This window comes from Camellia sinensis, chromosome 9 (assembly GCF_055761805.1).
Source record: "Camellia sinensis isolate YWXY chromosome 9, ASM5576180v1, whole genome shotgun sequence".
In the NCBI taxonomy this organism is placed as follows: domain Eukaryota; kingdom Viridiplantae; phylum Streptophyta; class Magnoliopsida; order Ericales; family Theaceae; genus Camellia; species Camellia sinensis.
Genome location: NC_138969.1, coordinates 57150759 through 57176679, shown reverse-complemented (window position 1 = coordinate 57176679; position 25921 = coordinate 57150759). Strand labels below are relative to the sequence as shown.

Below are 25921 nucleotides of genomic sequence, written 5' to 3'. Positions count from 1 at the left end.
GTGTTCATGTGATGATATCAAAAGATGTAGTGGAGATTGGGACGAGAGTGATGATGAGTATGGTGAAGAGACATAGTGTAGAGCAACAATGAAGTTTTTTTATGTTTCTCATTCTTCTTCACACAAAGGCCTCTTGCTCTGTCTCTCTCTCTTGCTTTCTCTCTCTAACATGTGAATGAATAAGACAAATGTTCTTCATGTTTAAAGACATTTTGGCCTGTCGAAAGATGGGTGACTAGAGGCAAAAAGGGAAGGTTGAGGGAGGAGTTGCATTAGCGGAGAGAAGATGAGGGTTGGCCAACGACAGTGGTGGCCGACAGAGTTGTAGAGGTACAATGAGAAGAGATGGTGAGTTTAGATCTATAATTTAAAATTTGAGGCCAAAATATAATTTTTTTAAAACTTTTTCGTTTAAATATGATTGTAGAAGGTAAATTGATTACGATTTAAATAGCTAAGAGGATAAATTGATAATATCAAAAGTTCAAGTGTAAAATTCATCAAACGAGTATAATTAGGGACGAAAACAAAATTTCCTCAAAGTTATTTGGTTCTTTTTGACGCGTTTCTCAACTGAAACTTTCTTTATAAGCAATGAAAAGTAGCTAAAACAATCTTTTCACAATAAAAAAGTTATTAAAAAAGTTAAAACATTAAAAATTCAAATAATTATATAAAAAAAATTGAAAATTTTTACTTTCTCTCTATTATTTGCATGTTTTTTCGTAAAAAATAAAAGAAAAATATCTCAAAAATACTAATTTTTTTGACTCGTATTTGAAAAAAAAATTATTAAAATAATCTATTCTCAAGCCAAATGATGGTTTCAAATTATCCTCAGATGAAATAAAGTTTGAGAGAGATGGGAGTGGTCAAGAGAAACAAGGGAAAGCGATAGATGTGAAATTTCTACATTCCCATTTGGTGATGAAGCTCGTCCCCCACAACGTGACAAATGTTCTTGTTGGTCTGCTTTATCACCTGCCACAAATGGCTTTATTGGAGTATTGATCAAAGTATAAAACTCATTGACCAAGTCACCCTCACGATTTACCACATGCCCCCACAAAATATTTTTTATGAAAACATCTTCTATCAAAAACAAGGATGATGCAAGATGCCAAATGCCAAATGCCAAAAGCTAACTCATCTTATTGCAACTTTTAGAGATGGCAATGGAAATTAATGGGGTAGATATTAATTTTTCATTTCTATTTCTTTATAATTATTTTTTTCCATTCCCCATCCCCATGGGTACTACTCTCTCCATCTCCTAATAGGTTTGGATTTTCCCCAACCCAACTTCACCTCATTTTTTTTTTTTTTTTTTAAAGATTCACAACCAAAGCTAAATATACATTCAATCTTATTTTATTTTATTTGGCTCAACAACAAAATTAAATACACATTAATTAACATTGTCACATTATTCTTGTCAAATTTTATGAATATTTAGAATTTTTTAAATTTATTTAGAAAAGTTTTATTCCTAAAAAAAATTCCAGCTTCTTTTTTAATTTTTTTCATTTTTTAAAATTTTATGTATCTACTTCTCCTCTCTATTAATTGATTTTCGATAATCTGAAAGTGAGTTGCGGCTCTCGTTTCCATCTTCTTCTTCTTTTTTTTAATTTTTATTTACATTTATAGAATGAATTTTCTTATTTCACTATCTCCTGCAATTGTTTTATTGGATTTCTCTTTGATTTGATGGTAACTTTAGATTGAATTTCCCAATTTTCATCTTAACTAGTGATCACCTTAATTGAAATTTTGTACATTTTTGTCTTCAATTTTCATGTTTCGATTATGATTAATTGTGCATTTTTGATCGATGGTCACAATCTTGTTGCCGCTAGATTATCGCCATCACAAATCGCTGTTACTATTGTGAGAGGATGAGAGAGTGCGAGAATTAGAATTCTAATTGTAAATAGAGTAGTGAAATAGGGATGGCAATGGATAACCTATTATGTGGGTATCGATGGAGAGTCAACCCAAATACATGGGTTTTCTCCCTTTTTCTTGTCCGTCGGGTAGGGTAAGTGATATTCTTTAAATCTCCATCAGGGATGGGTACCCATTAACTTTCCCATATTTTTTTATTTATTTAGGTACATCGAAAAATAATTTATCCATATGTTTTCACTACTCTATTTACAATTAGAATTCTAATTCTCACTCTCTTTCATCCTCTCACTATAGCAACGGCGATTTGCGATGGCAATAATCTAGCGGCAACAAGATTATGACTATAGATCAAAAACTTGCAATTAATCATAACCAAAACATGGAAATTGAAGACAAAAATGTACAAAATTTCAATTAAGGTGATCACTAGTTAAGATGAAAATTGAGAAATTCAATCTTGTTGGAAAATGGCTTTCGAAACTTTTGAAAAAACCTTACTTTTTGCTAACTTTGAGCATTAATTAAGGTGGGACCCAAGCGTTATTTTTAATGTTTCTAATTGGGTTCATGTTTAATGTCGCGTAGTAAATAAAACCGTGTATTTGGTTGTTCAAAACCATTTTCGGATGAATGAGAATTCAACGTGCGTTTTTAGATTCGTGAAAATGGCTTTAGGTGGGTTTCTTACACATTTGTGAAATGTGTTTGTCCTACATTGGAAAGGCTTATGGATTTGTGTGGGTTTATATAACCTAGCTTGGGATACTTGGGATGGGCTCCAAGGGGTACCCAAATTTGTAGAAGGGTGAGGTTATAGGTGAAGTGGGCTAGACCCATTGGACTTAAAACAAAAACCCCACGCACGGGCCGCTGTCTGTCTGGGCGGACTTGGGCACGGATGCGTGGTGTGAGATTGGGTTGGGCTTGTTCGGCACAATACTTATCTTTTTGGGCCAAAAACAATTGTAATTTATTTATTTATTTTTAATTTTGGTTTCAAAATTCAAAATAAATTGGTCCAAAATTTTTTCCTTCACCCAAACAGGTTTGAACCTGTTAAATCCTTTCCCGGATAGATCTGTAATTGTCCAAACAATCCAAATAGATTTTCTATCTGTTGAAATATGTCCGAACAATTGCCTATCTGTTGGCACCTGTTCAGAATAGCCATCTTTCCTCCTATATAAAGCCTGTCATTCTAGCATTTCTGGCAACGAAAATTTTCCAGACTTTTTCCCTTTCTTCTTCCGTTCGTCCTCATTTGCTCCTATATTTGTTTCTGTATTTATTTTCAGGAAAAAAAAAAAGAGAAAGAGTAACAGCATCGTTTGGTTCGCCAGACTTGATTTTAAAGTGCTATAAAATTAAGTATTAGTCGTTACATCCTGGGAAATAGATGCTAGTTAAAACTCGAAGCACTGGAGCAAGGGCGAAATCTACTCTAAGGAGATTGTGTCCAACACCAGCCTTGACATTAATGTCTGTAAGCGTTTAATTCGAAAAATAATTTATATAATTATTTTTTCAATTATTTTATTGTTTGTTTCATTTACACATTTAATTTACACATATACACCACTGTGGAAATAACAAGCTTACCATCAAATCAGAGAGAAATTCAATAAAACAATTACAGGAGATATTGAAACAAGAAAATTCCTTCTATATATGCAAATAAAAATTTAAAAAGAAGAAGAAGAAGAAGATGGAATCGAGAGTAACAACTCACCTTCAGATTATCAAAGATCAATTAATAGAGAGGAGAAGAAGATACATAATATTAAAAAAAATTAAAAAAAGAAAATGGGATTTTTTTGTAGGAATAGAATTTTTCTAAATAAATTTAAAAAATTCTAAATATACATAAATTTTGACAAGAATAATGTGACAATGTTAATTAATGTGTATTTGATTTTGTTGTTGAGCCAAATAAAATAAAATAAGATTAAATGTACATTTAGCTTTGGTTGTGAATCTAAAAAAAAAAATGTCAAGTAAGGTAGGAGAAAATCCAAACCCATTAGGAGATGGGGAGGATAGCACCTATGGGGAATGGGGAATGAAAAAAATAATTATAGGAAAATGGGGATGGGAATTAATATCCACTCCATTAACCCCCATTGCCATCCCTAGTGAAAACATAAGGAGAAATTATTTTTCAATTTACCTATAAAAAAAAAACATATAGGGAAATTATTGGGTACCCATCCCCGTCCCATCCCCAGTGAAGATTTAAAGAATATCACTTACCCTAGCCGACGGACACGAAAAAAGTGGGAAAACCCATGTATTTGGGTTGGGTCTCCATGGATGCTCATAGGATAGATTATCCATTGTCATCCCCAGTAACTTACTCCTTTATTTCATAGACCAAATTTCAAGTTCAATTTTGGGTAAAATGCACTTTTTCCCTTAATTAGAAAGACAATACTTACCAAGGGCAACAATAATAGCTCAAACTTAAAAATAAATAAACTAGACACAATTTACATAACAGAAAAGAAATAAAAACTATAAAATATATCAAATTTTTATCTATATGAGTTAAACCCACAATTTTACATTAAAAAAGGGTGTTATCCAATCATATAAGGCCTTGGTTTATATAATTAAAGTCATGCCTATGTGTATTATATTTAAAAATTGGGTTAATTACACTTTTCACCCCGTTTAATTCAAATTTCAATTTAAATAATTTAGTTTCTATACTTTAAGTTTAGTTTCAATTTAAGGTTAAAATTAACAATTTTCAAACAGCTATCACTTTAAGTCTAGTTTTAATTTAATTTGGTCATTCTATCTAAATTTGAGGTTAACATTAACAATTTTGGGAAACTTATCGATTTTTTAAAGTGTACAAATAAACAAAAATTTAAATGAAATGATCTAATTGAAACTAAACTTAAAGTTTAGAGATTAAAATGCTTAAATTGAAATTATAAGAACTAACGTGAAATTTGGATTAAACTGCAAGGGTAAAAAGTGCAATTAACTCTTAAAAACTAGTGAAACTTACTATGACACGTAAGATATCACATAAAGACTGAAGTTAGCAATATAGTTAATTACACCAAGACTCTTTCAAGTACTTGTGAATATTAACTTAGCCCTCTCATCTATGAACTCATATATTTTGATTTCTTAAATTATAAAAATGTATCAGTTTTATATCCTCTAAACCACTTTCAAAATAAGTATATTTTATGATTTTTATAGTTGAGGGGGGTTAGCATGAATGGATTCATAGAAGTGTTGGATATCAACCCATTGTAAGTGTAACGCCCTCAAATATGCCATAAATCATCCATTCATTATAACTATTAACATGATAGAAAAGTTACATTTCATTCATCAGAGTCTTCAATACAAAAGATATTACATGTTAGCAACAAAATAAATGCCGTACGGACTTACAACTTTCCAAGTCATTACTTGGTTACAACAAAAGAAGAGTTCTAACTCCTTTACATATAAGCCCACGGCTTGAATTTACATTTAACACAAAATAAAAACAACAAAACGGAGCCTTCAACTCCTAAACCTCCCAAGTAGGGTGAGCCAATGCCTAATAGAGATATGCTAAACAGTATATGAGAATTAACTAAAACATTAGCATCCGATAAATGTTTAACACTTCAACACCAACTTACACTCATTCCATAACCAATCAACATTTACATCCATATATCAATCCACTTCCATTTATTTATCCAAATCAATTTATTAACATAGTTCACTTTATCTAAACAATTCCAAAATGAGACTATAACTCAAATTATCAACACTTCAATCATCAATATCATTCAAATGTATATAAGATTTCGGGGCTTTCACCCTAGACACTCCATCTAACTTAATGATCAATGGAGTCCATCCCCTATCTCCTCCCAAACAATGGAGTACATCCCCTTTCTCCTCCCAAACAATGGAGTACATCACATTTCTCCTCCCAAACAATGATACATATGCAATGTATTTAAACACGTTATCATATACAATGATCAATTAAATCACATATTCAATGTGTTAATCCAACCATCATATTCAATGACATAATCCAATTGATTAGTTTCAATTTACCTAATCATCATGCAATTTCTACAACAATCATGGTTATCCTCCACCGATAACCCAAAACAATTATTTCTAGATAGATAACTAAATCTATCAAGCAGATAATTTATTAACTTTTCCATAGGTGAGTGATTTATCAATCCATCTACACCATTTAATCACAATTTCCTCCAATTTCATAATTTCCAAACCAATTTCATATTTATACAAAAGAATTTATTTAATTCCAATTAGGGCAAATCTTTCCCTTTTCAAACATCAAACCCCAAGACTCAATTTCATCAATTATACACAAGTGAGCCCAAACTCAAGACCCTACATACACAATGGAGCCCAAAATTTGAAAACCCCTCTTTCACAATTTCAACTTAAAACCCTAACTTCACCCAAACTTTCCAAATCCCAACATTTATACAAAATGACTAGTATTCATGTCAAAACTCATATTAAAGAGTAGATTATCCCTCTATCAAATGGAGAAGGTCAAAGGAGAAGAAGAGTGAAACCCAAGATGCTCCAAATCTCACCTTTTTCGGATCATAAGGAAGCCCACGCGACACTCTACCCTTTTTACAAAGGAAGTAAGGTAGAAAAACTCTAGATCAAGAGTATTTGTAGAGAGAAGGGATATTTTAGAGAGAGAGGCAGCTAGATTAGGGTTTTCAGTGAAAAAGAAATCGAAAAGTGATATAAAATCACGCTGTTGCGAACTGATATATGCGAGGCTCGCTCGAGTGAAGGAGTTGTCGCTCGAGCGACCAGACACAACAAATACATCGCTCGAGCGCAAGAAGCGTCGCTCAAGCACACAATGCAAAGTTTCAGGTCTGCCACCAACGCAGACGCATGCTCGATCGCAAGAATGCTCGCTCGAGCGAAGGAACACATAACACAGGGCTCGCTCGAGCAAAGAATACCAACCTTCAGGTCTACACAGAGACGCAGACGTACGTTCGAGTACAAGAATGCTCGCTCGAGTGAAGAAGCAAACACCCAAGGCTTGCTCGAGCTCAAAAAGCCTCGCTCGAGTGAAGAAGCCAAATCCTGGACAGCAACCTTTTGTTCCAACTCACAACCAACCTGTTCCAAACTTACCCAACACATCCCACAACTCAAATACAAAGAATAGATGATGGAAAATAAGATATAGACAACAACATACAACCACGGAACCCAAGTCCGGAACACAATAAAGGTCAGGGTAAAACCTGGATCATTATAGTAAGGGTGGCAGCCACATGGTAAGGGTGGCACCAACCCACTATCCACATGGTGGGGTAGCACCCAACTCACTAAAAGTGTGAAGAATAGCTGACCATGTGCAAAGCCAGCCAACCTCTCCACCTTCTTTTAAGTGTATAAATAGATATGGTGAAGAGAGAGCAAGATACACACAGACAAGAGAGCAATACATGTGAAGAGCAGTGTACACTTTGTGTTATCAGAGTAAGAGAAAGTAAGCTATATAGAGAGAGAGTGTGAGTTGAGTGTGTAATCATTCTCTTGTTAATATATAGTGTTATCGCTCATGTGGACGTAGGCTGGATTGCCAAACCACATTAAAAATTTTGTGTTATTGCTTGTTTGTGTTCCTGGTGTGCCCCCCGATCTCCAACAAGTGGTATCAAAACTCGGGAGGTGAAAAATCGATTTTTTTCCGAAAGTGCCCAGATTTCGAAGTGACTGAAATCCACTTTCGAGCATACCAAGAGGAAGCCCTAGAGGAGAGGAGTCCAAAACTGTAAACCATAGTCCCAGAGGACCCCACATGTGCCATCACGCACCACTAGAAGAAAGTAGGTGAAGAACAAGCGCCCACAAGCCGACGAGAAGAAGAAGACGAGTAGAGACACGCGTGTTTCTGACGTCAGCCTGACGTCATCTTGAGACGAGCCGAACCAAGAAGTCAGTCAAGTGGAGCCGAGCAGCCAAGCCGAGATTGAGCCGTTGACCAGCCGCTGACCAGGCCGAGTCGAAGCCGAGCCACCAAATCGCGTGCTGGAGCCGTTGACCAGTGCTGAGCTGCGTTGACCACGCTGCCAAGCCGCGTTGACGTCACCTAACGCCAGCCAAACCGGAGAAATTATCTGGTGCTTCTCAGTCGCACCAGATTCTACAGATCTAAATCATCCAAACTATTTTGGCTTGATCTGACTCATTCAGAGTCCGTTTCTGATGATCCAATAGTACTTTCTAACTATTTGGAGTATTCCGGACACATTCGTACGGTTAAATTTTTTAATCGGAGTTTCTGCAAAAAGAAAGAAGATCAAAATGGCAAGAAAAGGTGCAAGTTTCATGATAGAACCTTTTAATGGTAATAATGACTTTACCTTGTGGTAGCAAAGGGTGAAAAATATTCTAACACGAGAGGGCTTGGTAAAAGCTTTTCACAAAAAGTCCGACAAATCGACAAACGTATAGGATGACAAGTGGAAGGAGTTGAGAGAACTGGCAAACAGCACGATCCAGTAATATCTCGGGAACAACACACTTCGAGAAGTCATCAATGAAAAAGATCCGATAGAGCTATAGGCAAAGTTAGAAATGAGGTACAAGTCAAAGTCTTTGACAAATCGGTTATATTTGAAGAAGTAGTTGTACACACTTCAAATGCCAGAAGAAGCGAACCTTACAGAACATCTGGATGAGTTCAACAGGCTCACAATAGAGTTGGATACTATTAGGGTGAAGACCGATGAGGAAGATAAGGCTATTATCTTGCTAGTCTCCTTACCTTCATCATATGAGTATCTCAAGACTACTCTATTGTACAGGAAGGATACTCTTGGACTGGATAAGGTGGTTGCTACCCTTATTTCTCATGAGGCGATGAAAAAAAAGGAAAGTAGCAAGCACCTAGAAGGAAATGCCTTGGTTGCATCAGAAAATGAGCAAGGTAAAGGCAGGTCCAATGATAGACGGGGTAGATGCAAATCAAGAGGACGTTCGCGATCAAGGCCAGGCTACAGGAGAAAGTGCTATTACTGTGATCAGGAGGATCACCTCATCAAAGACTGTGCAAAGCTCAAGAAGGACAAGGCAAACAAAGAACAGGCAAGCTCATCAAATGTCGTTGCTATAATGGATGCTGACGATGAGTATGCACTCACAGTTTCGTCGAGTATGATGAAACCTGATTGGATTTTAGATTCCGGAAGTACATACCATATATGCATGGACAGAAAACTTTTTTCCACCTACCAAGCGAAAGACGGAGGTATTGTTCGTGTGGCTAACAATACTGTAAGTAAGATTATTGGCATAGGAACAGTACGGCTCCGAATGGAAGATGGAAAAATTTTCACATTGGATGGAGTCTGACACGTGCCAAGACTGAAGAAGAATCTAATTTCCTTAAGTATGCTAGACTTGAAGGGTTATAACTTCTCATCTAGTAAAGGAAATCTCAAAGTTATCCATGGAGATACGGTGATGCTAGATGGACGGCTAGAGGAGAATCTGTACAGACTTGTTGAAGAGGTTGTGACGGAAGGAGCTACTGTCACTTACCGGGCAAGAAGTACAATACACGTACCGAAAAGACATAGGGCTCAGCAGACATGGCAACCAAAGTGTACAAGAACGCATGGAGGCAGTTCAAAGGTGTACAAAATGGAGCCATTGCAACCCATTTTAAAGAAAGCTCAAAGCAAAGAGACCAAGATAGCAAAGCATGTTCCAGGGAAGAAAAGAGTTTCATTTGCTCTTGAATTAGAGATGTACTGCGATCTCTCCAAGATTACATGGAAAGGAGAGATGCAATTTAGTCTAAAATTTTATATTGGTGGATCACCTCACATGGGTTGAGGGGGTGATTTGTTAGATATCAACCCATTGTAAGAGTGGCAGCCACATGGTAAGGATGGCACCAACCCACTATCCACATAGTGGGGTAGCACCCAACTCACTAAAGGTGTGAAGAATAGCTGGCCATGTGCAAGGCTAACCAACCTCTCCACATTCTCTTAAGTGTATAAATAGAGATGGTGAAGAGAGAGCAAGATACACACAGACAGGAGAGCAATACATGTGAAGAGCAATGTATACTATACTCTGTGTTATCAGATTAAAAGAGAGTAAGCTATATAGAGAGTGTTGTAATCCTCTTCTTGTTAATATATAGTATTATCGCTCCAGTGGACGCAGGTTGGATTGTCGAACCACGTTAAAATTCTTGTGTTATTGCTTATTTGTGTTTCTGATGTGCTCCCGATTCCCAACAAGAAGAGGGTTAAGATGATATTCATAAATAATGGACAGGTCTCAGTGAAATACTCCAATAATATATTACAACTCTCTTTTTCTTACATTTGTCAAGCATATTGTCCAATTTCCATAAATGTTGAAAAGCCGTACTTGACCTGCAAGAAAAGAAAACACCGTGTCTTCCAACTAATAATACAACTAAGAAATGATTGTGAATTCTTGTGATAAGTTTGTGGTCGACAAAAGCAACACATATGCATCTATATGACTTCCAACCAACGTATTAAATAAGTCTACATCATATGGCCCAATTGAACCATTGTACAATGAACTTTCAAATTAAGGAAACTCTAGAACTACTTCAATACAAATAACAAAACTTACATAAATAAAAATAAATAATTGCTTGTACCATTTCTTTCTCCTGTATTCATGCATTAGACAAAAAAAAATTAACTCATAAAAATTGCCTAACTGGCCTAAAGAGTCTACGTCTCCAAGGCTTCGATATTTTTAGAACTCAAAGCAGGGCAACTCTACACCCATTGTTATTGAACACCTTGAATTTTTTTTAATTATAAATATATATATATATATACATATATGCAATTTAGTCTAAAATTTTATATTGAATATTCTAACCCACTTTCTTGATGTTAATATTATACTGTTAATATAATACTATATAATACTATATATATATATCATTGTTAATACTATATATGATAGTGTAAATATATTAAATTGACAGAGGCTTTCGGCTGCTTTCGGCGCCTCCTCCTTTCGGCGTCCTTTTTATTATTTTATTCCATTCCATCATCATGATGTCTTGTATCAGAACTCCTATATAATGGAGTCTCTAATTTTGTTTCAAGCAGAGTGTTAATATACAGAAACTTCTTTCAATATTACTCTCTCAATTCTCTCAATTTCTCTTTCATGGTATCAGAGCACAGGTGTGTGTCCTAAGTCTCTGCATCACTACTGCGTACCTTGTCCTTATCTAATACACAGATTGGACAGTACCATCACCTTCGTCTCTTCACGACGAAGCCAACGCCACCAGATTCATCATCATCTGCCGCCGCACGCGCCTCCACGCGCCGCCGGAACATTCGGCCACGCGCTCACTCGATTCAGACGCGCTCTACGCGCTCCTACACTGTCCGGTGCTATTGTGCGCCCCGGCTTCATCTGCTAACGTGAGCCGCGTGTTTCTGACGTCAGCCGACGTCAGCCCTAGCTGCTTCCGTGCGCCTGTGCCTCTCGCCTGCTAACGTGCGCCGCGCCACTCTCTGCTAACGTGCGCCGCGCATCAACCTGTTTGACCAGATTCGTTGACTTTTCCTTTTTCGGCCTTTCTGGTCATATTTTTGGTCAGTTCACTCATTTTCTGACTAATTTCGACCTTCTGAATTCACTGGTAACCTCAGTTTTTTCAGATTCTACCTCATTTGTGCTATTTTTCTCTCATGGATCGCCTAGACTCCACTACTCACCCTATTTCCGCTATTCTTGACGGGACTAATTATGTCCTATGGGCACAAGCTATGTCTGGCTTCCTCAAAGGAAAGAAACTTTGGCGCATCATTACTGGGGATGTGTGCAAACCCGTTCCCGAGAACACAGATTCCGCTGCCACAGACTCCACTGCCAAATATATCGACCGACTGGAAGATTGGGATAGTAAAAACTATCAGATCATCACTTGGTTTCGCAATACTTCTATTACATCTATCAGCCTTCAGTTTGGTCGGTTCCAACTTGATTCTGCTTCCTCTCCTGCCAAAGCCATCTGGGATTTTTTACACGAACGCTATCAGACTACTGGCCTTGCTCACCAATATCAGCTTTTGAGTCATCTTCACGGTATGCGCCAAGAAACCACTCAAACCATTAATGATTTTCTCTCCCAAATGTATTATGCTTGGGATCAGCTCGCTCTTTCTGAACCTCCATGGGACTGTACTAAGGATGCTACCTTGTTTACTACTTACCGTGACCAACAGCGCTTGGTTCAGTTTCTCATGGCTCTCACTCCTCGCTTTGAGCCAGTACGTGCATCTCTCCTTCATCGAACTCCTTTACCCACTCTTGAGCAAGCAATTTCAGAACTGTTGTCCGAGGAAACTCGATTTGGTACTCTCCATCCACATCCTGTGGACTCTGTTCTTGCCACTCCCCAGATTCGAAGTTCTCCTTCCTCACCTTCACCACAAAGGTCCAATGCCTGCAATTACTGTCACAACCGCAATCTTCCATCGGCTCACCTTCTGGTTAATTGTCCAGTTCGTCTTTGTCGGTTTTGTAACAAGACTGGCCCTGGTCATCTCCAACAAGATTGCTTCCGCAATCCCGCCCGTGCCTCTCGCAATGGTCCTTCCACCGGGAATTTTTCTCGCAGCCACTCTCACCGTTCTGGGACTCCGTTTAAACCAATACCTGCTCAACGCACTGCTGCTGCTGCCTCCGAGGATTTACCTTCCTCTGCCTCTATAGACCCTTCCACTCCAGTCTACTCTCAAACCGATGTCGCAGCCATGTTTCAACATTTTTGGCAGAATTCCGGTACTCCTCCATCTACGGCTTTATCTGTCACCGCAGGTAACACTTCTTGGTACTTTGATTCTGCTTGTTGTAATCACATGACCTTTGACCCTACTATTTTTACTCCTCTATCTTCTCCTCCTCATGTTCCTTCTATCCATACTGCTGATGGGTCTCTTCTGTCTGTAAGTCATGTTGGTTCTGTTTCAACCTCTCACTTATCTTTATCCCATGTCTATCTTATGCCTGCTCTTACTTTAAATCTTATCTCCATTAGTCAATTATGTGAACATGGTCTAACTGTTACCTTTTCCCGTACTGGTTGTTTGGTGCAGGACCCTCGGACGGGGCAAACTCTTGGGATAGGCCGTAAGCATGGACGTCTCTACGAACTCATCCATCTTCATGTTCCAGACTCCTTTCAGATCACAGCTCCTACCACTACTACCACTGCTACCACTACTCCTCCTTTATCTCCTTTTCATCTTTGGCATTGTCGTTTAGGCCATCTTTCTGTTGGTCGTTTAAAATCTCTAATTTCCAGTGGTTGTTTAGGTCATGTAAGTTCTGATGTTTTAGATTGTGTGTCCTGTCAACTTGCCAAACAACCTGCTTTGTCGTTTAATAAAAGTGACTCTGTTTCTCTTGCACCATTTGATCTCATTCATTCTGATATTTGGGGACCTTCTCCTACTCCTACTATGGGAGGCGCACGCTATTTTGTTGTTTTTATAGATGATTTTTCCCGTTTTACCTGGTTGTTTCTTATGAAAACTCGCTCTGAGCTCAAACAACTTTATTACAATTTTGCTACAATGGTTAAAACTCAATTTTCTAAAAATATTAAGATTTTTCGCTCCGACAATGCCATGGAATATAAAGATCTTGACTTTCTTTCCTTTCTTCAGAGTCATGGTACTCAACCTCATCGTTCCTGTCCCAGTACGTCTCAACAAAATGGACGTGCTGAACGGAAACATCGACATATCCTTGACACTACTCGAGCTCTCCTACTGTCTTCCTCTTGTCCGGAACATTTTTGGGGCGAGGCAGCTCTCACTGCTGCTTACACTATCAATTGTATCCCAACACCTGTCATTCACAATCACACTCCTTATGAGCGTCTACATGGCACTCGTCCTCCTTACACCAACCTTAGGGTCTTTGGATCTGCCTGTTTTGTTCTTCTCCAACCTCATGAACGTACCAAACTTGAACCACGTTCTCGCCTTTGTTGCTTCTTAGGGTATGGTATTGAACACAAGGGGTATCGTTGTTGGGACCCTCTCTCCCAGCGCCTCCGTATCTCTCGTCATGTAGTCTTTTGGGAACACAAAATGTTCTCCTCTCTCTCTCTCTTCCGTTTGTCCGTTCCCTCACCCTCTCTGTTTTTTACTGACCCTTCCACGGATCTGTTCTCTGATGACCTTCCTCCCTCACCCTTGCCGGCCTCTCCACCGCCCCTGCCGGACTCTCTCGAGACTGCCTTGCCTTCTGGTCTGTCCCAGGCCCCTGCTCGCTCTGATGGTCCTGCTCTTGCTTCCTCGGGATCCTCCTCTCCTGGTGAGTCTCTCCCTCTGGCTCCTCCTGCCTCTACTCGACCACACCGGGTAACTCAACCTTCTACTCGTCTTCGTGACTTTATTGTTGGTTCTACTGCTTTTTCCACTTATGAACCGACCTCCTATCGTGAGGCTCGCTCTAATCCTCTTTGGCAGCAAGCTATGACTGATGAATTGCAGGCTTTAGACAAAACTCACACTTGGGACATTGTTGATCTTCCTCCTGGCAAGACTGCCATTGGTTGCAAATGGGTCTACAAAATCAAAACTTGTTCTGATGGATCTATTGAGCGCTACAAAGCCCGCCTTGTTGCAAAAGGCTTCAACCAAGAATATGGTATTGACTATGAAGAGACGTTTGCTCCTGTTGCTCGTCTCACCTCTGTTCGCAGCCTGATTGCGGTTGCTACCTCCCGACACTGGGATCTTTATCAAATGGACGTGAAAAATGCTTTCCTTAACGGTGTTCTTCTTGAGGAGGTCTACATGCAACCTCCCCCTGGATCTACTTTTCCCCCTCATAAAGTCTGCAAACTTCAGCGTGCTCTATATGGTCTCAAACAAGCTCCGCGCGCTTGGTTTGCCAAGTTCAGCTCCACTATTCATGACTGTGGTTTCACCTCCAGTTCTTATGATACTGCTCTTTTTATCCGCAACACTGCTCAAGGGACCACCTTGCTTCTCCTTTATGTGGATGATATGATTATCACCGGTGACGATCTTGATGGTATTAAATGCCTTAAACAGTTTCTTAGCCGTCATTTCGAGATGAAAGATCTTGGTCCTCTCAGCTATTTCTTGGGTCTTGAAATCTTCCATGATTCCACGGGGTCTTTTCTCTCTCAGGCTAAATATACCTCTGATCTTCTCACCCGTGCTGGTCTTACGGATTGCAAGACTGCCTCCACTCCCCTGGAGTCTCAGAGTCGTCTTACACCTCTTGATGGCACTCTTCTCTCTGATGCTACCCTATATCGTCAGCTGGTTGGCAGCCTTGTCTATCTCACTGTTACTCGTCCTGATATTGCCTATGCCGTTCATATTGTCAGCCAGTTTATGTCAGCTCCTCGTACCCCTCATTATGCCGCCTTAGTTCGTATCCTTCGTTATCTCAAAGGTACCTTGTTTCATGGACTTCATTATTCCGCCCGCTCCTCTCTCCAGCTTCGTGCCTTTTCCGATGCTGATTGGGCTGGGGATCCTACTGACCGGCGCTCTACTACCGGGTTCTGCTTTTTCTTGGGTGATTCTCTTATTTCTTGGCGCAGCAAAAAACAATCTCTTACTGCTCGCTCCAGTACCGAGGCTGAATATCGTGCTCTTGCTGATACTACTCAGGAACTTCTCTGGCTTCGTTGGCTTCTTAATGACATGGGTGTTTCCCCCTCTGGTGCTACTGCCCTCTTTTGTGACAATCAAAGTGCTCTTCAAATTGCTCACAATGATGTTTTTCATGATCGCACCAAACACATTGAGATTGACTGTCATTTTATTCGTCAACACGTCACTCATGGTACTGTCCATCTCCATCCCATCTCCTCTGCTGATCAACCTGCTGATATCTTTACCAAAGCCCATTCTCCTGGTCGCTTCGTTGAACTTGTCTCCAAACTCAAGTTGGTTGATGTTTGTCCTCCTTGAGTTTGAGGGGGGCTGTTAATATTATACTGTTAATATAATACTATATAATACTATATATATATATCATTGTTAATACTATATATGATAGTGTAAATATATTAAATTGACAGAGGCTTTCGGCTGCTTTCGGCGCCTCCTCCTTTCGGCGTCCTTTTTATTATTTTATTCCATTCCATCATCATGATGTCTTGTATCAGAACTCCTATATAATGGAGTCTCTAATTTTGTTTCAAGCAGAGTGTTAATATACAGAAACTTCTTTCAATATTACTCTCTCAATTCTCTCAATTTCTCTTTCACTTGAACACCCACCATAGTTGAACACCCAACCAGTCCACTTTCTTGAACACTCAACTCAACCCAACCCAACCCAATCCAATTCATAATCCTTTAATCAATATATATGATTTGCGACACATGGTACGTTTTAGAGTTTTGCTTTTTCAGTCTATGCAAAGTTCCTTGTTGACAAAATTGTGTGATTTTGCAATTCTCAACAAGTGTATCACCTAAATGTGTTGATATTGATCAACAGTTTTATTTCAATTTGAATTAAAGGAGTTTTTCTCTTCTTTTTTTTTTTTTTTTTATCATGCTAGCGATAAAAATAAAATATATTTATGTAAATTTTTGTGTCTACATTTTATTTTTTGAAACAATGATATTAATATATTAGAATTTTATTTTATTTATTTGTTTGTTTTATGATTTGAAAAGTGTAAAAAAATTAAATTTTTGAGTGTCTACCTTAAAAAAAAATTATGGAGTACTCACTCACTGTGAACATCCTGAAAAAAAAAATTCTGGAATTGCCACTAGCTCAAAGTGAACTTCTGTTATGGGGCCTTTCTTACATTTAAAAAATATATATTATGATCAAAAGATTATGTATTTATTTATTTTTTTGTTTTTTTTGACAATATTTATAAAAAGATTATTTCCATATATAACTAGTAAAGTTTATTTAAATATATAACAAGGTTTACGATAAAAAAAAATTATCAAAAAATCCGAGCTTAAGCACTCAATAAAAAATGAATAAATTGTAATAAAATATCATTGAACATCATTATTTTCACATTTTTATCTACAAAATTGTTAATCAGGCTTGCATAATCCAACTTATCAACTAAATTATTTTCAATGGATAAATTGCTAATTTATTAATCTTTTTTGTGACATAGTTGACCAAAGGTAATCTGTAACTGGTATGATTATTTGTATTATATACGCAATTCAAAAAAATTAAGTCAATTCGATTATGTAGTATTTTTATTTTGTTGTGTTAATGGTTTATTTTCAAAATATATTTTCCATTCATTTTTCAAAAACAAATGCGATAAAATGAAAATATTACAATTATCAGGAAAAAAAAAATTCTAAACAACTGAAACTAATTTTTTGAGGTTACAAAAATTTAGTAAATTTCATAAATTATTTAATATTTTCGTTTTTGAAAAAAATTGAAATTATAAACATAAAACTGTAAAACAACCTTAAGGTTTGAATGCTGAATAGTCCAATGCTATATCTTCTAGTCAAGTTGAACAAGTCACGGTCCATTTTAATTGAAAATTTTTTTGCCGTGTTCTAATTTTCAACGTCTGAAATGTCTCAACAAGAGCATGTACAGAAGAGACTAACATCATGTATATAGTACCATTACTTAAATAGTAATTAACTATTCAAACCAAACAATACCCTTGTCTTGATTGAAGAATACCCACAACAATGTGTCTTCTCCACCGCCTCAGAGCAAATTTATCATTGTTTCTCATCACAATCGCTCTACTAACTACTATCAGCTCTGTTTTTGGTCAGCCAACTTACAATTACCACTACTGTTCTAACATATCTTATAATGACACGGCCAACATTAAAACCTTGTTGGGCTCTTTGTCCTCCAAAGCCGCCCATAACAACACCTTCTACAACGACACATCCAATAACTTGAACGGCCTCTACCTATGCAGAGGCGATGTTGCCACTGATATGTGCCAGAAATGTGTGGAGGCTGCAAGTCAAGAAATCCAACAACCCTCTAGATGCCAATCTAATGACGGGGCAGTCATATGGTACGATGAGTGCATGTTACATTACTCTGTTGTTAACTTCTTTGGAAAAGCAGAACTAGATCCACAAGTTTGGATGTGGAATGTCGAAAATACTACTTCGCCCAATGATCCAAATGTTCAGGCGCTTAAAGTAATGTACAATCTGGTGGCAGAGGTTCGGACGGAGCCCATGATGTATGCGCATGGTGGTGGTACACAGGACGGGTATGGGATGGTGCAGTGTAGTAGAGATATAAGTGGTCAAGCTTGTAGTGCTAATTGTTTGGGGAATTTGATGGCAGTAGCCGAGAAATGTTGCCAAGGGCAAATAGGGTGGCGTATATTGGCACCCAGTTGCAATCTGCGGTATGAGAATTATTCTTTCCTTACACCGCCCGTGCCTACACCCGTGCCTCCACCCGTGCCTCCACCCGTGCCTCCACCCGTGCCTCCACCCGTGCCTACTACTACAAGCAAAGGTGAGTCGAAAGAATTGACCAGAGCGTGTTGATGAGCAAAATAAAATGTATATTTATAATATCTTCTGGTTAGATAATAGTGTTAGAGATGCTCTAAATTTTGGATGAAATTTGCCTAATTAAAAAACTTTGACTAAGTAGGATTCTGTAATTATTATTTGATTATGTTCCCATTTTACTCTCTTGTCCAAGTTAAGAATTTCTTGATATTATTTAGTTACAAGGCCAAGGGGAATTTACCGAATCAGTTTTGCTTTTCTAAAATAATTACAAATTCATGAAAAAAAAACTTATGACTTTAATCGTTAAAGTGTGTAAAGTTTATCACGAATCTATAATTATTTTTCAAAAGTATCACTGATTTTTTTGTTATTTCCCCTAAGATCAATGTGTTAGCTCACTCAGTAACATTAATCTGCATACTTAACTGGCAGGAAATGTGGGAGAGAACACAACAAATATCCACCCTGTAACAGACGGAAACACAACAAAGATAGTACTTATCACTGTACCAATTAGTGCATTCCTGGTTGTTACCTTTGGTTTCTACTTTTACCGATTATTTGGCAGAAGAAGAGAAGCACGAGAAGGTTAGCCCTTAATCGTCATATCTTTTTTAGGGGCTAATTATATCAATTGGTGTCCAAAGTATTTAGTTCATAATCTTACAACAACAACAAATCAAATTGTTGGTAACCAAATGTAGCAAGTGTATACTATGGGGGATAATTTGTGCATTTAGTCCATTCTATTTTACTTTAATTTGAGCAAAATTTCATTTTAATCATCGTAATTTTAATTTGAATAATTTCAACCCTATACTTTTAATTTTATTACAATATGATCTCTCTGACGCTTATCGTTAAAATTTTAAATAGAAATAAATCGCATGTAAAATTAAAGGGAGCTAAGAGAAATTCATAAGAAATTATAAGGATCACACTAGTTCCCTTTTAAATTTTACATTGGTCTCTCTAGTTTTGCATTTTAATCTTTTTCTGTTAAAAATGTTGACGCACATAATGGAGAAACAATATCATAACAAAACAAAAACTGTAGGGTCCAAATTTTTCAAATTGAAACTACAAAGACTAAAGTAATATTTTGCTTAAACTACAAGGATTAATGATATAATTTACCCACAAAATCATGTCTTTTTTATCTATACTATATACTAATATAATAAAGAATAATAAATTACACCATTGATCCTTCTAGTTTGAACGAAATTTTGCTTTGATTCTCAGAGTTTCAATTTTAACAATTTGGTCCTTACACTTTCAATTTTATTTCAACGTGGTCCCTCCCTCATCATTAAAATTTGGAACGGAAAAATATCAAGTGCAAAACTAGAGGAACTAAAGTAAAATTTAAAACAAATTATAAGGACCACCGGTGTAATAAAAAATTGAAACTACCAAAATTACAACAAAAATTGGAAGTGTAAGAACCACATTACAACAAAATTGAAAGTGTAAATATCAAATTGTTCAAATTGACACTTCCCTGCCCTAATAAAGAAAGATTAGGGGAAGCACCTTATTTTTATGAAATTGTGTCAAGCCAATTTTGGTGAATTAGCAGGTTAAATTCACTACAACTGATGGACGATAAATATGTAGTAAATCTTTCTTGGGTGATTTTTGGCTAGTTCAAGAGTACGATCACGTGATATTCTATGACAGTATGGTTGATGGAAAATGTGGAATATTGATTATTTGTGATGGATGATTGAGGAAATGAGAGAACATAATAAATGCTGATTGGTGAGAGAGTATGGCCACGTGTTACTCCGAGACTATTGTATAATTTTCCTTCTTTCACATTTTTATAATTTAGGGTAAATTATATCGTTGGACTCTTTAGTGATTGAAGTTTTATTTTAGTCCTTATAGTTGTAATTTGAACAATTTAAATCATATATTTTTAGTTTTATTGCAATATGATCCCTCTATAGAATGTTGAATGAAAAAATACCACATACAAAACTTGAAAAACTAAAATGACATTAAAAAAAAAAATTATGGAATTAGTCGTGTAATTAAATAAGAATTAGTTGTGTAATTAAATAAGACTAAAATGCAACAAATTTGGAGGCATTGGTGTAATTAGTAGTGCTCTGTTCTTGGTGAAATTTATACCAATGCTAATTTTATATTTAATGCAGTTCTTCAAGGGATGAGCCAAGAAATTTTGTTAAACAATTTGGAATCTCAAACAAGGAAGCGATTCATGGTGAATGGGTTGGAAGTTCAGGATGAAGATGACAGCAGAGATATGCATTACTTCGACCTAACTACTTTACAGATTGCTACAAACAATTTCTCTGACACAAATAAGCTTGGACAAGGTGGTTTTGGTCCTGTCTACAAGGTAGAAAAAATTTTTGCTCAACATTAATATAATCGATAAAATATACCCTATGATCCTTACAGTTTGCATAATCACGATCTTTGGCCTAATGGTTGTGTAGTATCACTTTGTGATATGAGATCTCATTACTTTGATCTTTTGAAATTTAATTTTGTTAATTTTATCCTTACAATTTTCAGTTCAAGTCATATTAGTCTAATTACAGTGTCCGTCCAGGTCACTAACGAAATTGTTAACATAATTACTTATTGTCTTTAAACTATGTGTAATGTGTCAATTTGTTTCTTCAAAGTTTTAATTTTGTCAATTTCATCTCTTAACATTGTAAATTAATATTTCTATCTTCCTATTAGTGTTTAAGGACCAAAGTGATAAATTTTTTTTAATTAAAGTCACCCGAAATATATAGTTTGGGGACTAAAGTATCTTCTTGTTTTTTATCATTCTAGTTACAATTGTTTTGAAAATGAGATAGATTGACTCAAATTAAAAACCGGGGTCGTGGTCCTTGTAATTCGTCTATTACATCTATTTGGTTCACGGAGTTTCAATTATATCAATTTTGTCATTTAAATTTTTGAAAAAAATTTTGGTGGACACGGTTAGGTGGTGTCCCAAGTGTGTTTTGATTGTTGAAAAGAGTAGGGCTCGTGATTTTGTCTTGGATAATTGAAAAATAGTAGCGGGTATGGTGATTTGTTATTGGTCAGAAACATAACTACGTGGTGTCCCTATGCCACGATATAATTTTTCTTTAATTTTCATATTATGTCGATTTAATCTAATTGATAACAATCATTAAGAAATTAGATAGAAGTGAATAGCAAAATATTTAAAAATGAATGAATCATTTCAAATTGGACACTAACCCCTCAATCATTTTGAGGATAGTGAGTAGATTGTTTTATTACCTCTTAATTTCATCTAATTTTTAAAGGAGTGTCATCAATTAGACTAAATTAACACAACATAAATATAAAAATAAAAATAAAATTCAAGAATAATTTTTATTTTTTTTTAAGATTTGACTCATGTAAAAAAGAAACTCCCAAAGTGTGAGAGAATGCCTCAGTTACTATACGGAAAATAAGGCCCACATGTAGGTGGAGGAGATTTGAACAAACCTCCTAGTGAGGTGCAGGCGTTCTAGCCAATCGGACTAATCCCGTTGGTTAATCAAGGATAAAATTGATACAATTAGAATTAGAGTGATCAAATTAACACAAGAAGCAAATTAAAGGTATTATGTGTGTTATACCCAACACATACCTTAGGAACCGTAATAAACATATTTTATGTCTGGTTGAAATTTTGTTTGAAATGCATTATTATTCAGGGAAAGCTTCATGATGGGAAAGAAATAGCTGTTAAAAGATTATCAAGCAACTCTGGGCAAGGTCTTGAAGAGTTCAGGACTGAAGTCAAGTTGATAGTAAAACTTCAACACAGAAATCTTGTGAGGCTCTTAGGTTGCTGCATTAAGAAAGATGAAAAGCTTCTGGTCTATGAGTATATGGCCAACACTAGTCTTGATGCCTTCCTCTTTGGTTTGTGCTTTCTCTATGGCTGTTTGATGCAACTTATTTGAGCTGTTTATGGCTTTTTTTATTTAGAAAGTCTGTGTCATGCTATTTGGCGCAGATTCTGCTTACTGTTTATTAGAAAGAAATAGCTTAAATAAACTGAAAAAAAAATTAATTATCTAAAAGTTGAGAGAGGGGAACTTTTGGATTATCAGCTTTAACTTAGAATAAGTTGCGCCAAATAGCACCAATCTCTCTCCTTCTCTTAATGAATTTAGAAAGACAACTTTACATTACAATTTGTCATTTTGGTCTAATTCAAAAATGTAATCAACAGATGCTGTCATTTACCTCTTCTCTTTCTTTCTTTTTTTTTTTTCTTTTTCCTTTTTTGTCAGATTCTACAAAATGTAAGGAATTAGACTGGGCTAAGCGAGAAAATATAGTCACCGGAATAGCGAAGGGACTTTTGTATCTGCACGAGGACTCTCGGCTCAAAATTATCCATAGAGACATGAAAGCAAGCAATGTTTTATTGGATGATGAGATGAACCCAAAGATATCAGACTTTGGCACTGCCAGGATTTGTTATGGTAACCAAATTGAAGCTAGCACCAACAGAATTGTGGGTACATAGTATGTCATTTCTTCCTTGAAGTTCATCCATTTTTAGAAAGAAAAAAATATATATATCTATCTCATGGGAAATTGTAGATTTTAAAAATTATCTATGTACCTAGAAAGTGTCCAAAATTTGAGGTGTGGTGTAGATTTAAACTTTGTCTAATGTAGGACATACCATAACAAATCTGATCTACACATTTCAAATTTTAAACACTTTTATACATTCGCAACTTCGAATTTGCATCAAACCTCAAAACCTAAAGATGCGGAAGCACGGCCATGTGTGTGACTTGGTTTATTTACTTCAAAAATTGTTATATTATTTTTGTGTGTGATGAAATTTCTCTCAAAGGTGTTGTTATCTAAAGTATACAGAATTGTCTAAGTTTCTTTAAAAATCATACATATATATATGTATATATATATGCATATTTTCAAGTTCATAATGTCAATTAATGTCACCATATTAAATGTACATGTAGCACCGCCCATGTCGAGGTCAATCTATACATAATATTTCATTCCATGTAATATCTAGAGTAATTTTGCTTTCATCATTTTTCATCTCTAATTCAATATTTTGCTTTTGACAGCGGATACATGGCACCAGAGTATGCAATGGAGGGAATATTTTCAGTAAAATCTGATGTCTACAACTTTGGAGTTCTAATTTTAGAAATCATAAGTGGCAGAAGAAACAGTGCTAGCTTCAATCTCCCAGCACGAGCCCAAGGCTTTTTACAAAATGTATGTAGGTCATTTCATCTAATTGTTGAACTTCGGTAAGATCAAAATTTCTATTTTTTGTTCCAAATTTTTAAACTCAATTGGATATGATTCCAAACAGGCATGGCAACTATGGAATGATGGCAAAGCACAAGAGTTGATAGATAGAAACTTGATTGGCAGTTGTCCTGTACAAAAGGTTGCCATATGGATTAACATCGCATTGTTGTGCGTTCAAGAAAACCCTGATGATCGGCCCTCGATGTCAAAAGTTGCTTTCATGCTTGGAGGCCAATCAACAGAGATTGCCAAGCCATCTGAACCTCCATTCTCTGTTGGTAGATACCCCGTGTCCGATCAATGGTCATCTACCGGGGAAGGAACAGAACCTGCAAGTATATCACTTACACTCCCCCGAGAATAGACTTGGACGGATGAAGACTTAATCCATCCAATTCAAAACCAATTGGCAATGTGTGGAGGGGCTTTTGAAGGATATTAACCAAGCTTTGAACACACGTAATGTTTATATCCATCACAGAGATTACCATTTTGTTAATTAGAAATTTTGCTAACTAGGTGTGTATCTATCATATGAAAATTGAAATGTGGAATGTGGCATATGTGAGTTAATTACCTTTTTTTTTGTTTCCATTAATTGATGAGTATACTAATTTAACTTGTACCTTCTGTCTCAGACACTAGTTCTAACTTCTTTCATGTTAAATGTCAGAGTCTCCGTGTATTTTTACCAATGTCAAAGAAGGTATAAATATTTTTACCCTTTCCTTCCTGCATAAGGGTTATAGCTTACTGTGCTTCCCATAATTTGCTTGTAAATGAAGAGTGGCAAACTACCTCTGCTTTCAAATGTAATTTTCTATTCAGCTGTGATTGTTGTACTCTTCTTATGAATAGAGTTAGATTTTACATACAGAAATATGGAAAGGAAGACCAAGTGGCCTATTCGGATCACATGATGCCCAAATGATAAATTTAGTGTTTAGGCTAATATTGGCGGATTAACTCTGCCACGTTCGACTGGAAATGGCACAACAGTCAAAGTACACTGCTTTGCCTTGATCCAAGGCACTTTTCTTGGAGGGGATGAATTTTATCGTTTAGATCCTTAATTTTGCAATTTTGTCATTTTAAAAAATTTTGTTTTGTAATTATTTTGTCTAAAAAAATTTTGTTTTCATTGTCATTGTTTTAGCATGCTTCCTAATATCTTTAGCATCTAAATTTAAGTTCAAATTCGCTATTTTTTATAATTTTTATATTTTATTTTATTTTTAGCTTTGGTTAGCAAGGAATTGCCCTATGCGGATGTTTCCCGCATAGGATTGCTCTACTATTTTAACTAGTCTTACAACTTTATTCGGTTTTGAGTTTATTAGTATTTTATTTTTTAAATCTCTAAATTATCATTGTTTGTGTTTGTTCATGTTACTTGGTTCATCATCCAGTACACATATCTTAGACAACATTAAATTTATACATGTATGCAATGTGGGTTTTGAGTTTTGAATTGTTGAATGTGGGTTTTGTGATCTCTGATTTATACATGTATGCAATGTGATTTTTTACAATATTGGTCATCTACTTTTTGTGGGTTCCTTGTGGGTTAAATTTTTAATTGGTAAGGGAACCGCTCCACACAATCCGAGATCCTATCAATCAAATCTCCCAAAGAAATGCATTGTGAATCTCACCTTTTCAGCATCAGAGAACCAAAAGAGACCCCCACTAAAATCAAGGGTGTAACTATATGTTAGGTTTTTATTATTGACAACCCTGTTTGATAAAATTCCTTTCAGTTGTATTTATTTTCGCACTTTTATTTCAGTAAGGCTATGAGTTTATTAGATGCGAATCCAACCCGAATTGTGCCGTTCAGAGAAGTTTGTGATGTTAATGCTTTCAAGATTGCCACTTCGCTGATTATGACGGGGTCGAGCTGCCCGGTCAGCTCGCGGCCAAAGCAAATTGCATTCAAAATTGCATGTCCGCCCATCTTCGCTCGAGCCAAGGAATGCTCGCTCGAGCGAAGTTAGCTCGAGCCAAGGAGTGCTCACTCGAGCTAAGGATTGTGTCCATATAAAAACCTGAAAGAGTGGTGTGCTCGCTCGAGCCAAGGATTCGTCGCTCGAGCCAAGGCACTAGTGGAAATCACGCGAGTTAAGGTTCTCGCTTGA

General features: G+C 36.5%; 2 protein-coding genes across 3 annotated transcripts in view; one reads left to right on the top strand and one right to left on the bottom strand.

The window, feature by feature from the left end:
* The window catches only part of LOC114297896 (thioredoxin-like protein CXXS1), a 104510-nt gene that overhangs the window by 49600 nt on the left and 28989 nt on the right, over nt 1-25921 (bottom strand). The window lies entirely within an intron of this gene.
* On the top strand, nt 17568-24615 carry LOC114322466 (cysteine-rich receptor-like protein kinase 8). Of its 2 annotated transcripts, XM_082886840.1 has the most exons (7): nt 17570-18477; nt 18912-19067; nt 20645-20850; nt 22187-22397; nt 22772-23009; nt 23591-23744; nt 23845-24615. In XM_082886840.1, the coding sequence occupies exons 1-7, from the start codon at nt 17676-17678 to the stop codon at nt 24145-24147; spliced, it is 2070 nt and encodes a 689-aa protein (XP_082742966.1). In that variant the 5' UTR covers nt 17570-17675; the 3' UTR covers nt 24148-24615. The 2 variants fall into 2 exon arrangements, with proteins under 2 accessions (XP_082742967.1, XP_082742966.1); XM_082886841.1 differs by lacking the exon at nt 18912-19067 and having other exon boundaries at nt 17568-18477.

What these genes read in the sequence shown, in the direction of transcription:
- LOC114322466 (XM_082886840.1), top strand. Translation starts at nt 17,676, where the DNA reads ATGTGTCTTCTCCACCGCCTCAGAGCAAATTTATCATTGTTTCTCATC. An exon ending in GCCTACTACTACAAGCAAAG is followed by an intron (nt 18,478 to 18,911) that starts GTGAGTCGAAAG and finishes CTTAACTGGCAG; the next exon opens with GAAATGTGGGAGAGAACACA. An exon ending in CCCAAGGCTTTTTACAAAAT is followed by an intron (nt 23,745 to 23,844) that starts GTATGTAGGTCA and finishes GATTCCAAACAG; the next exon opens with GCATGGCAACTATGGAATGA.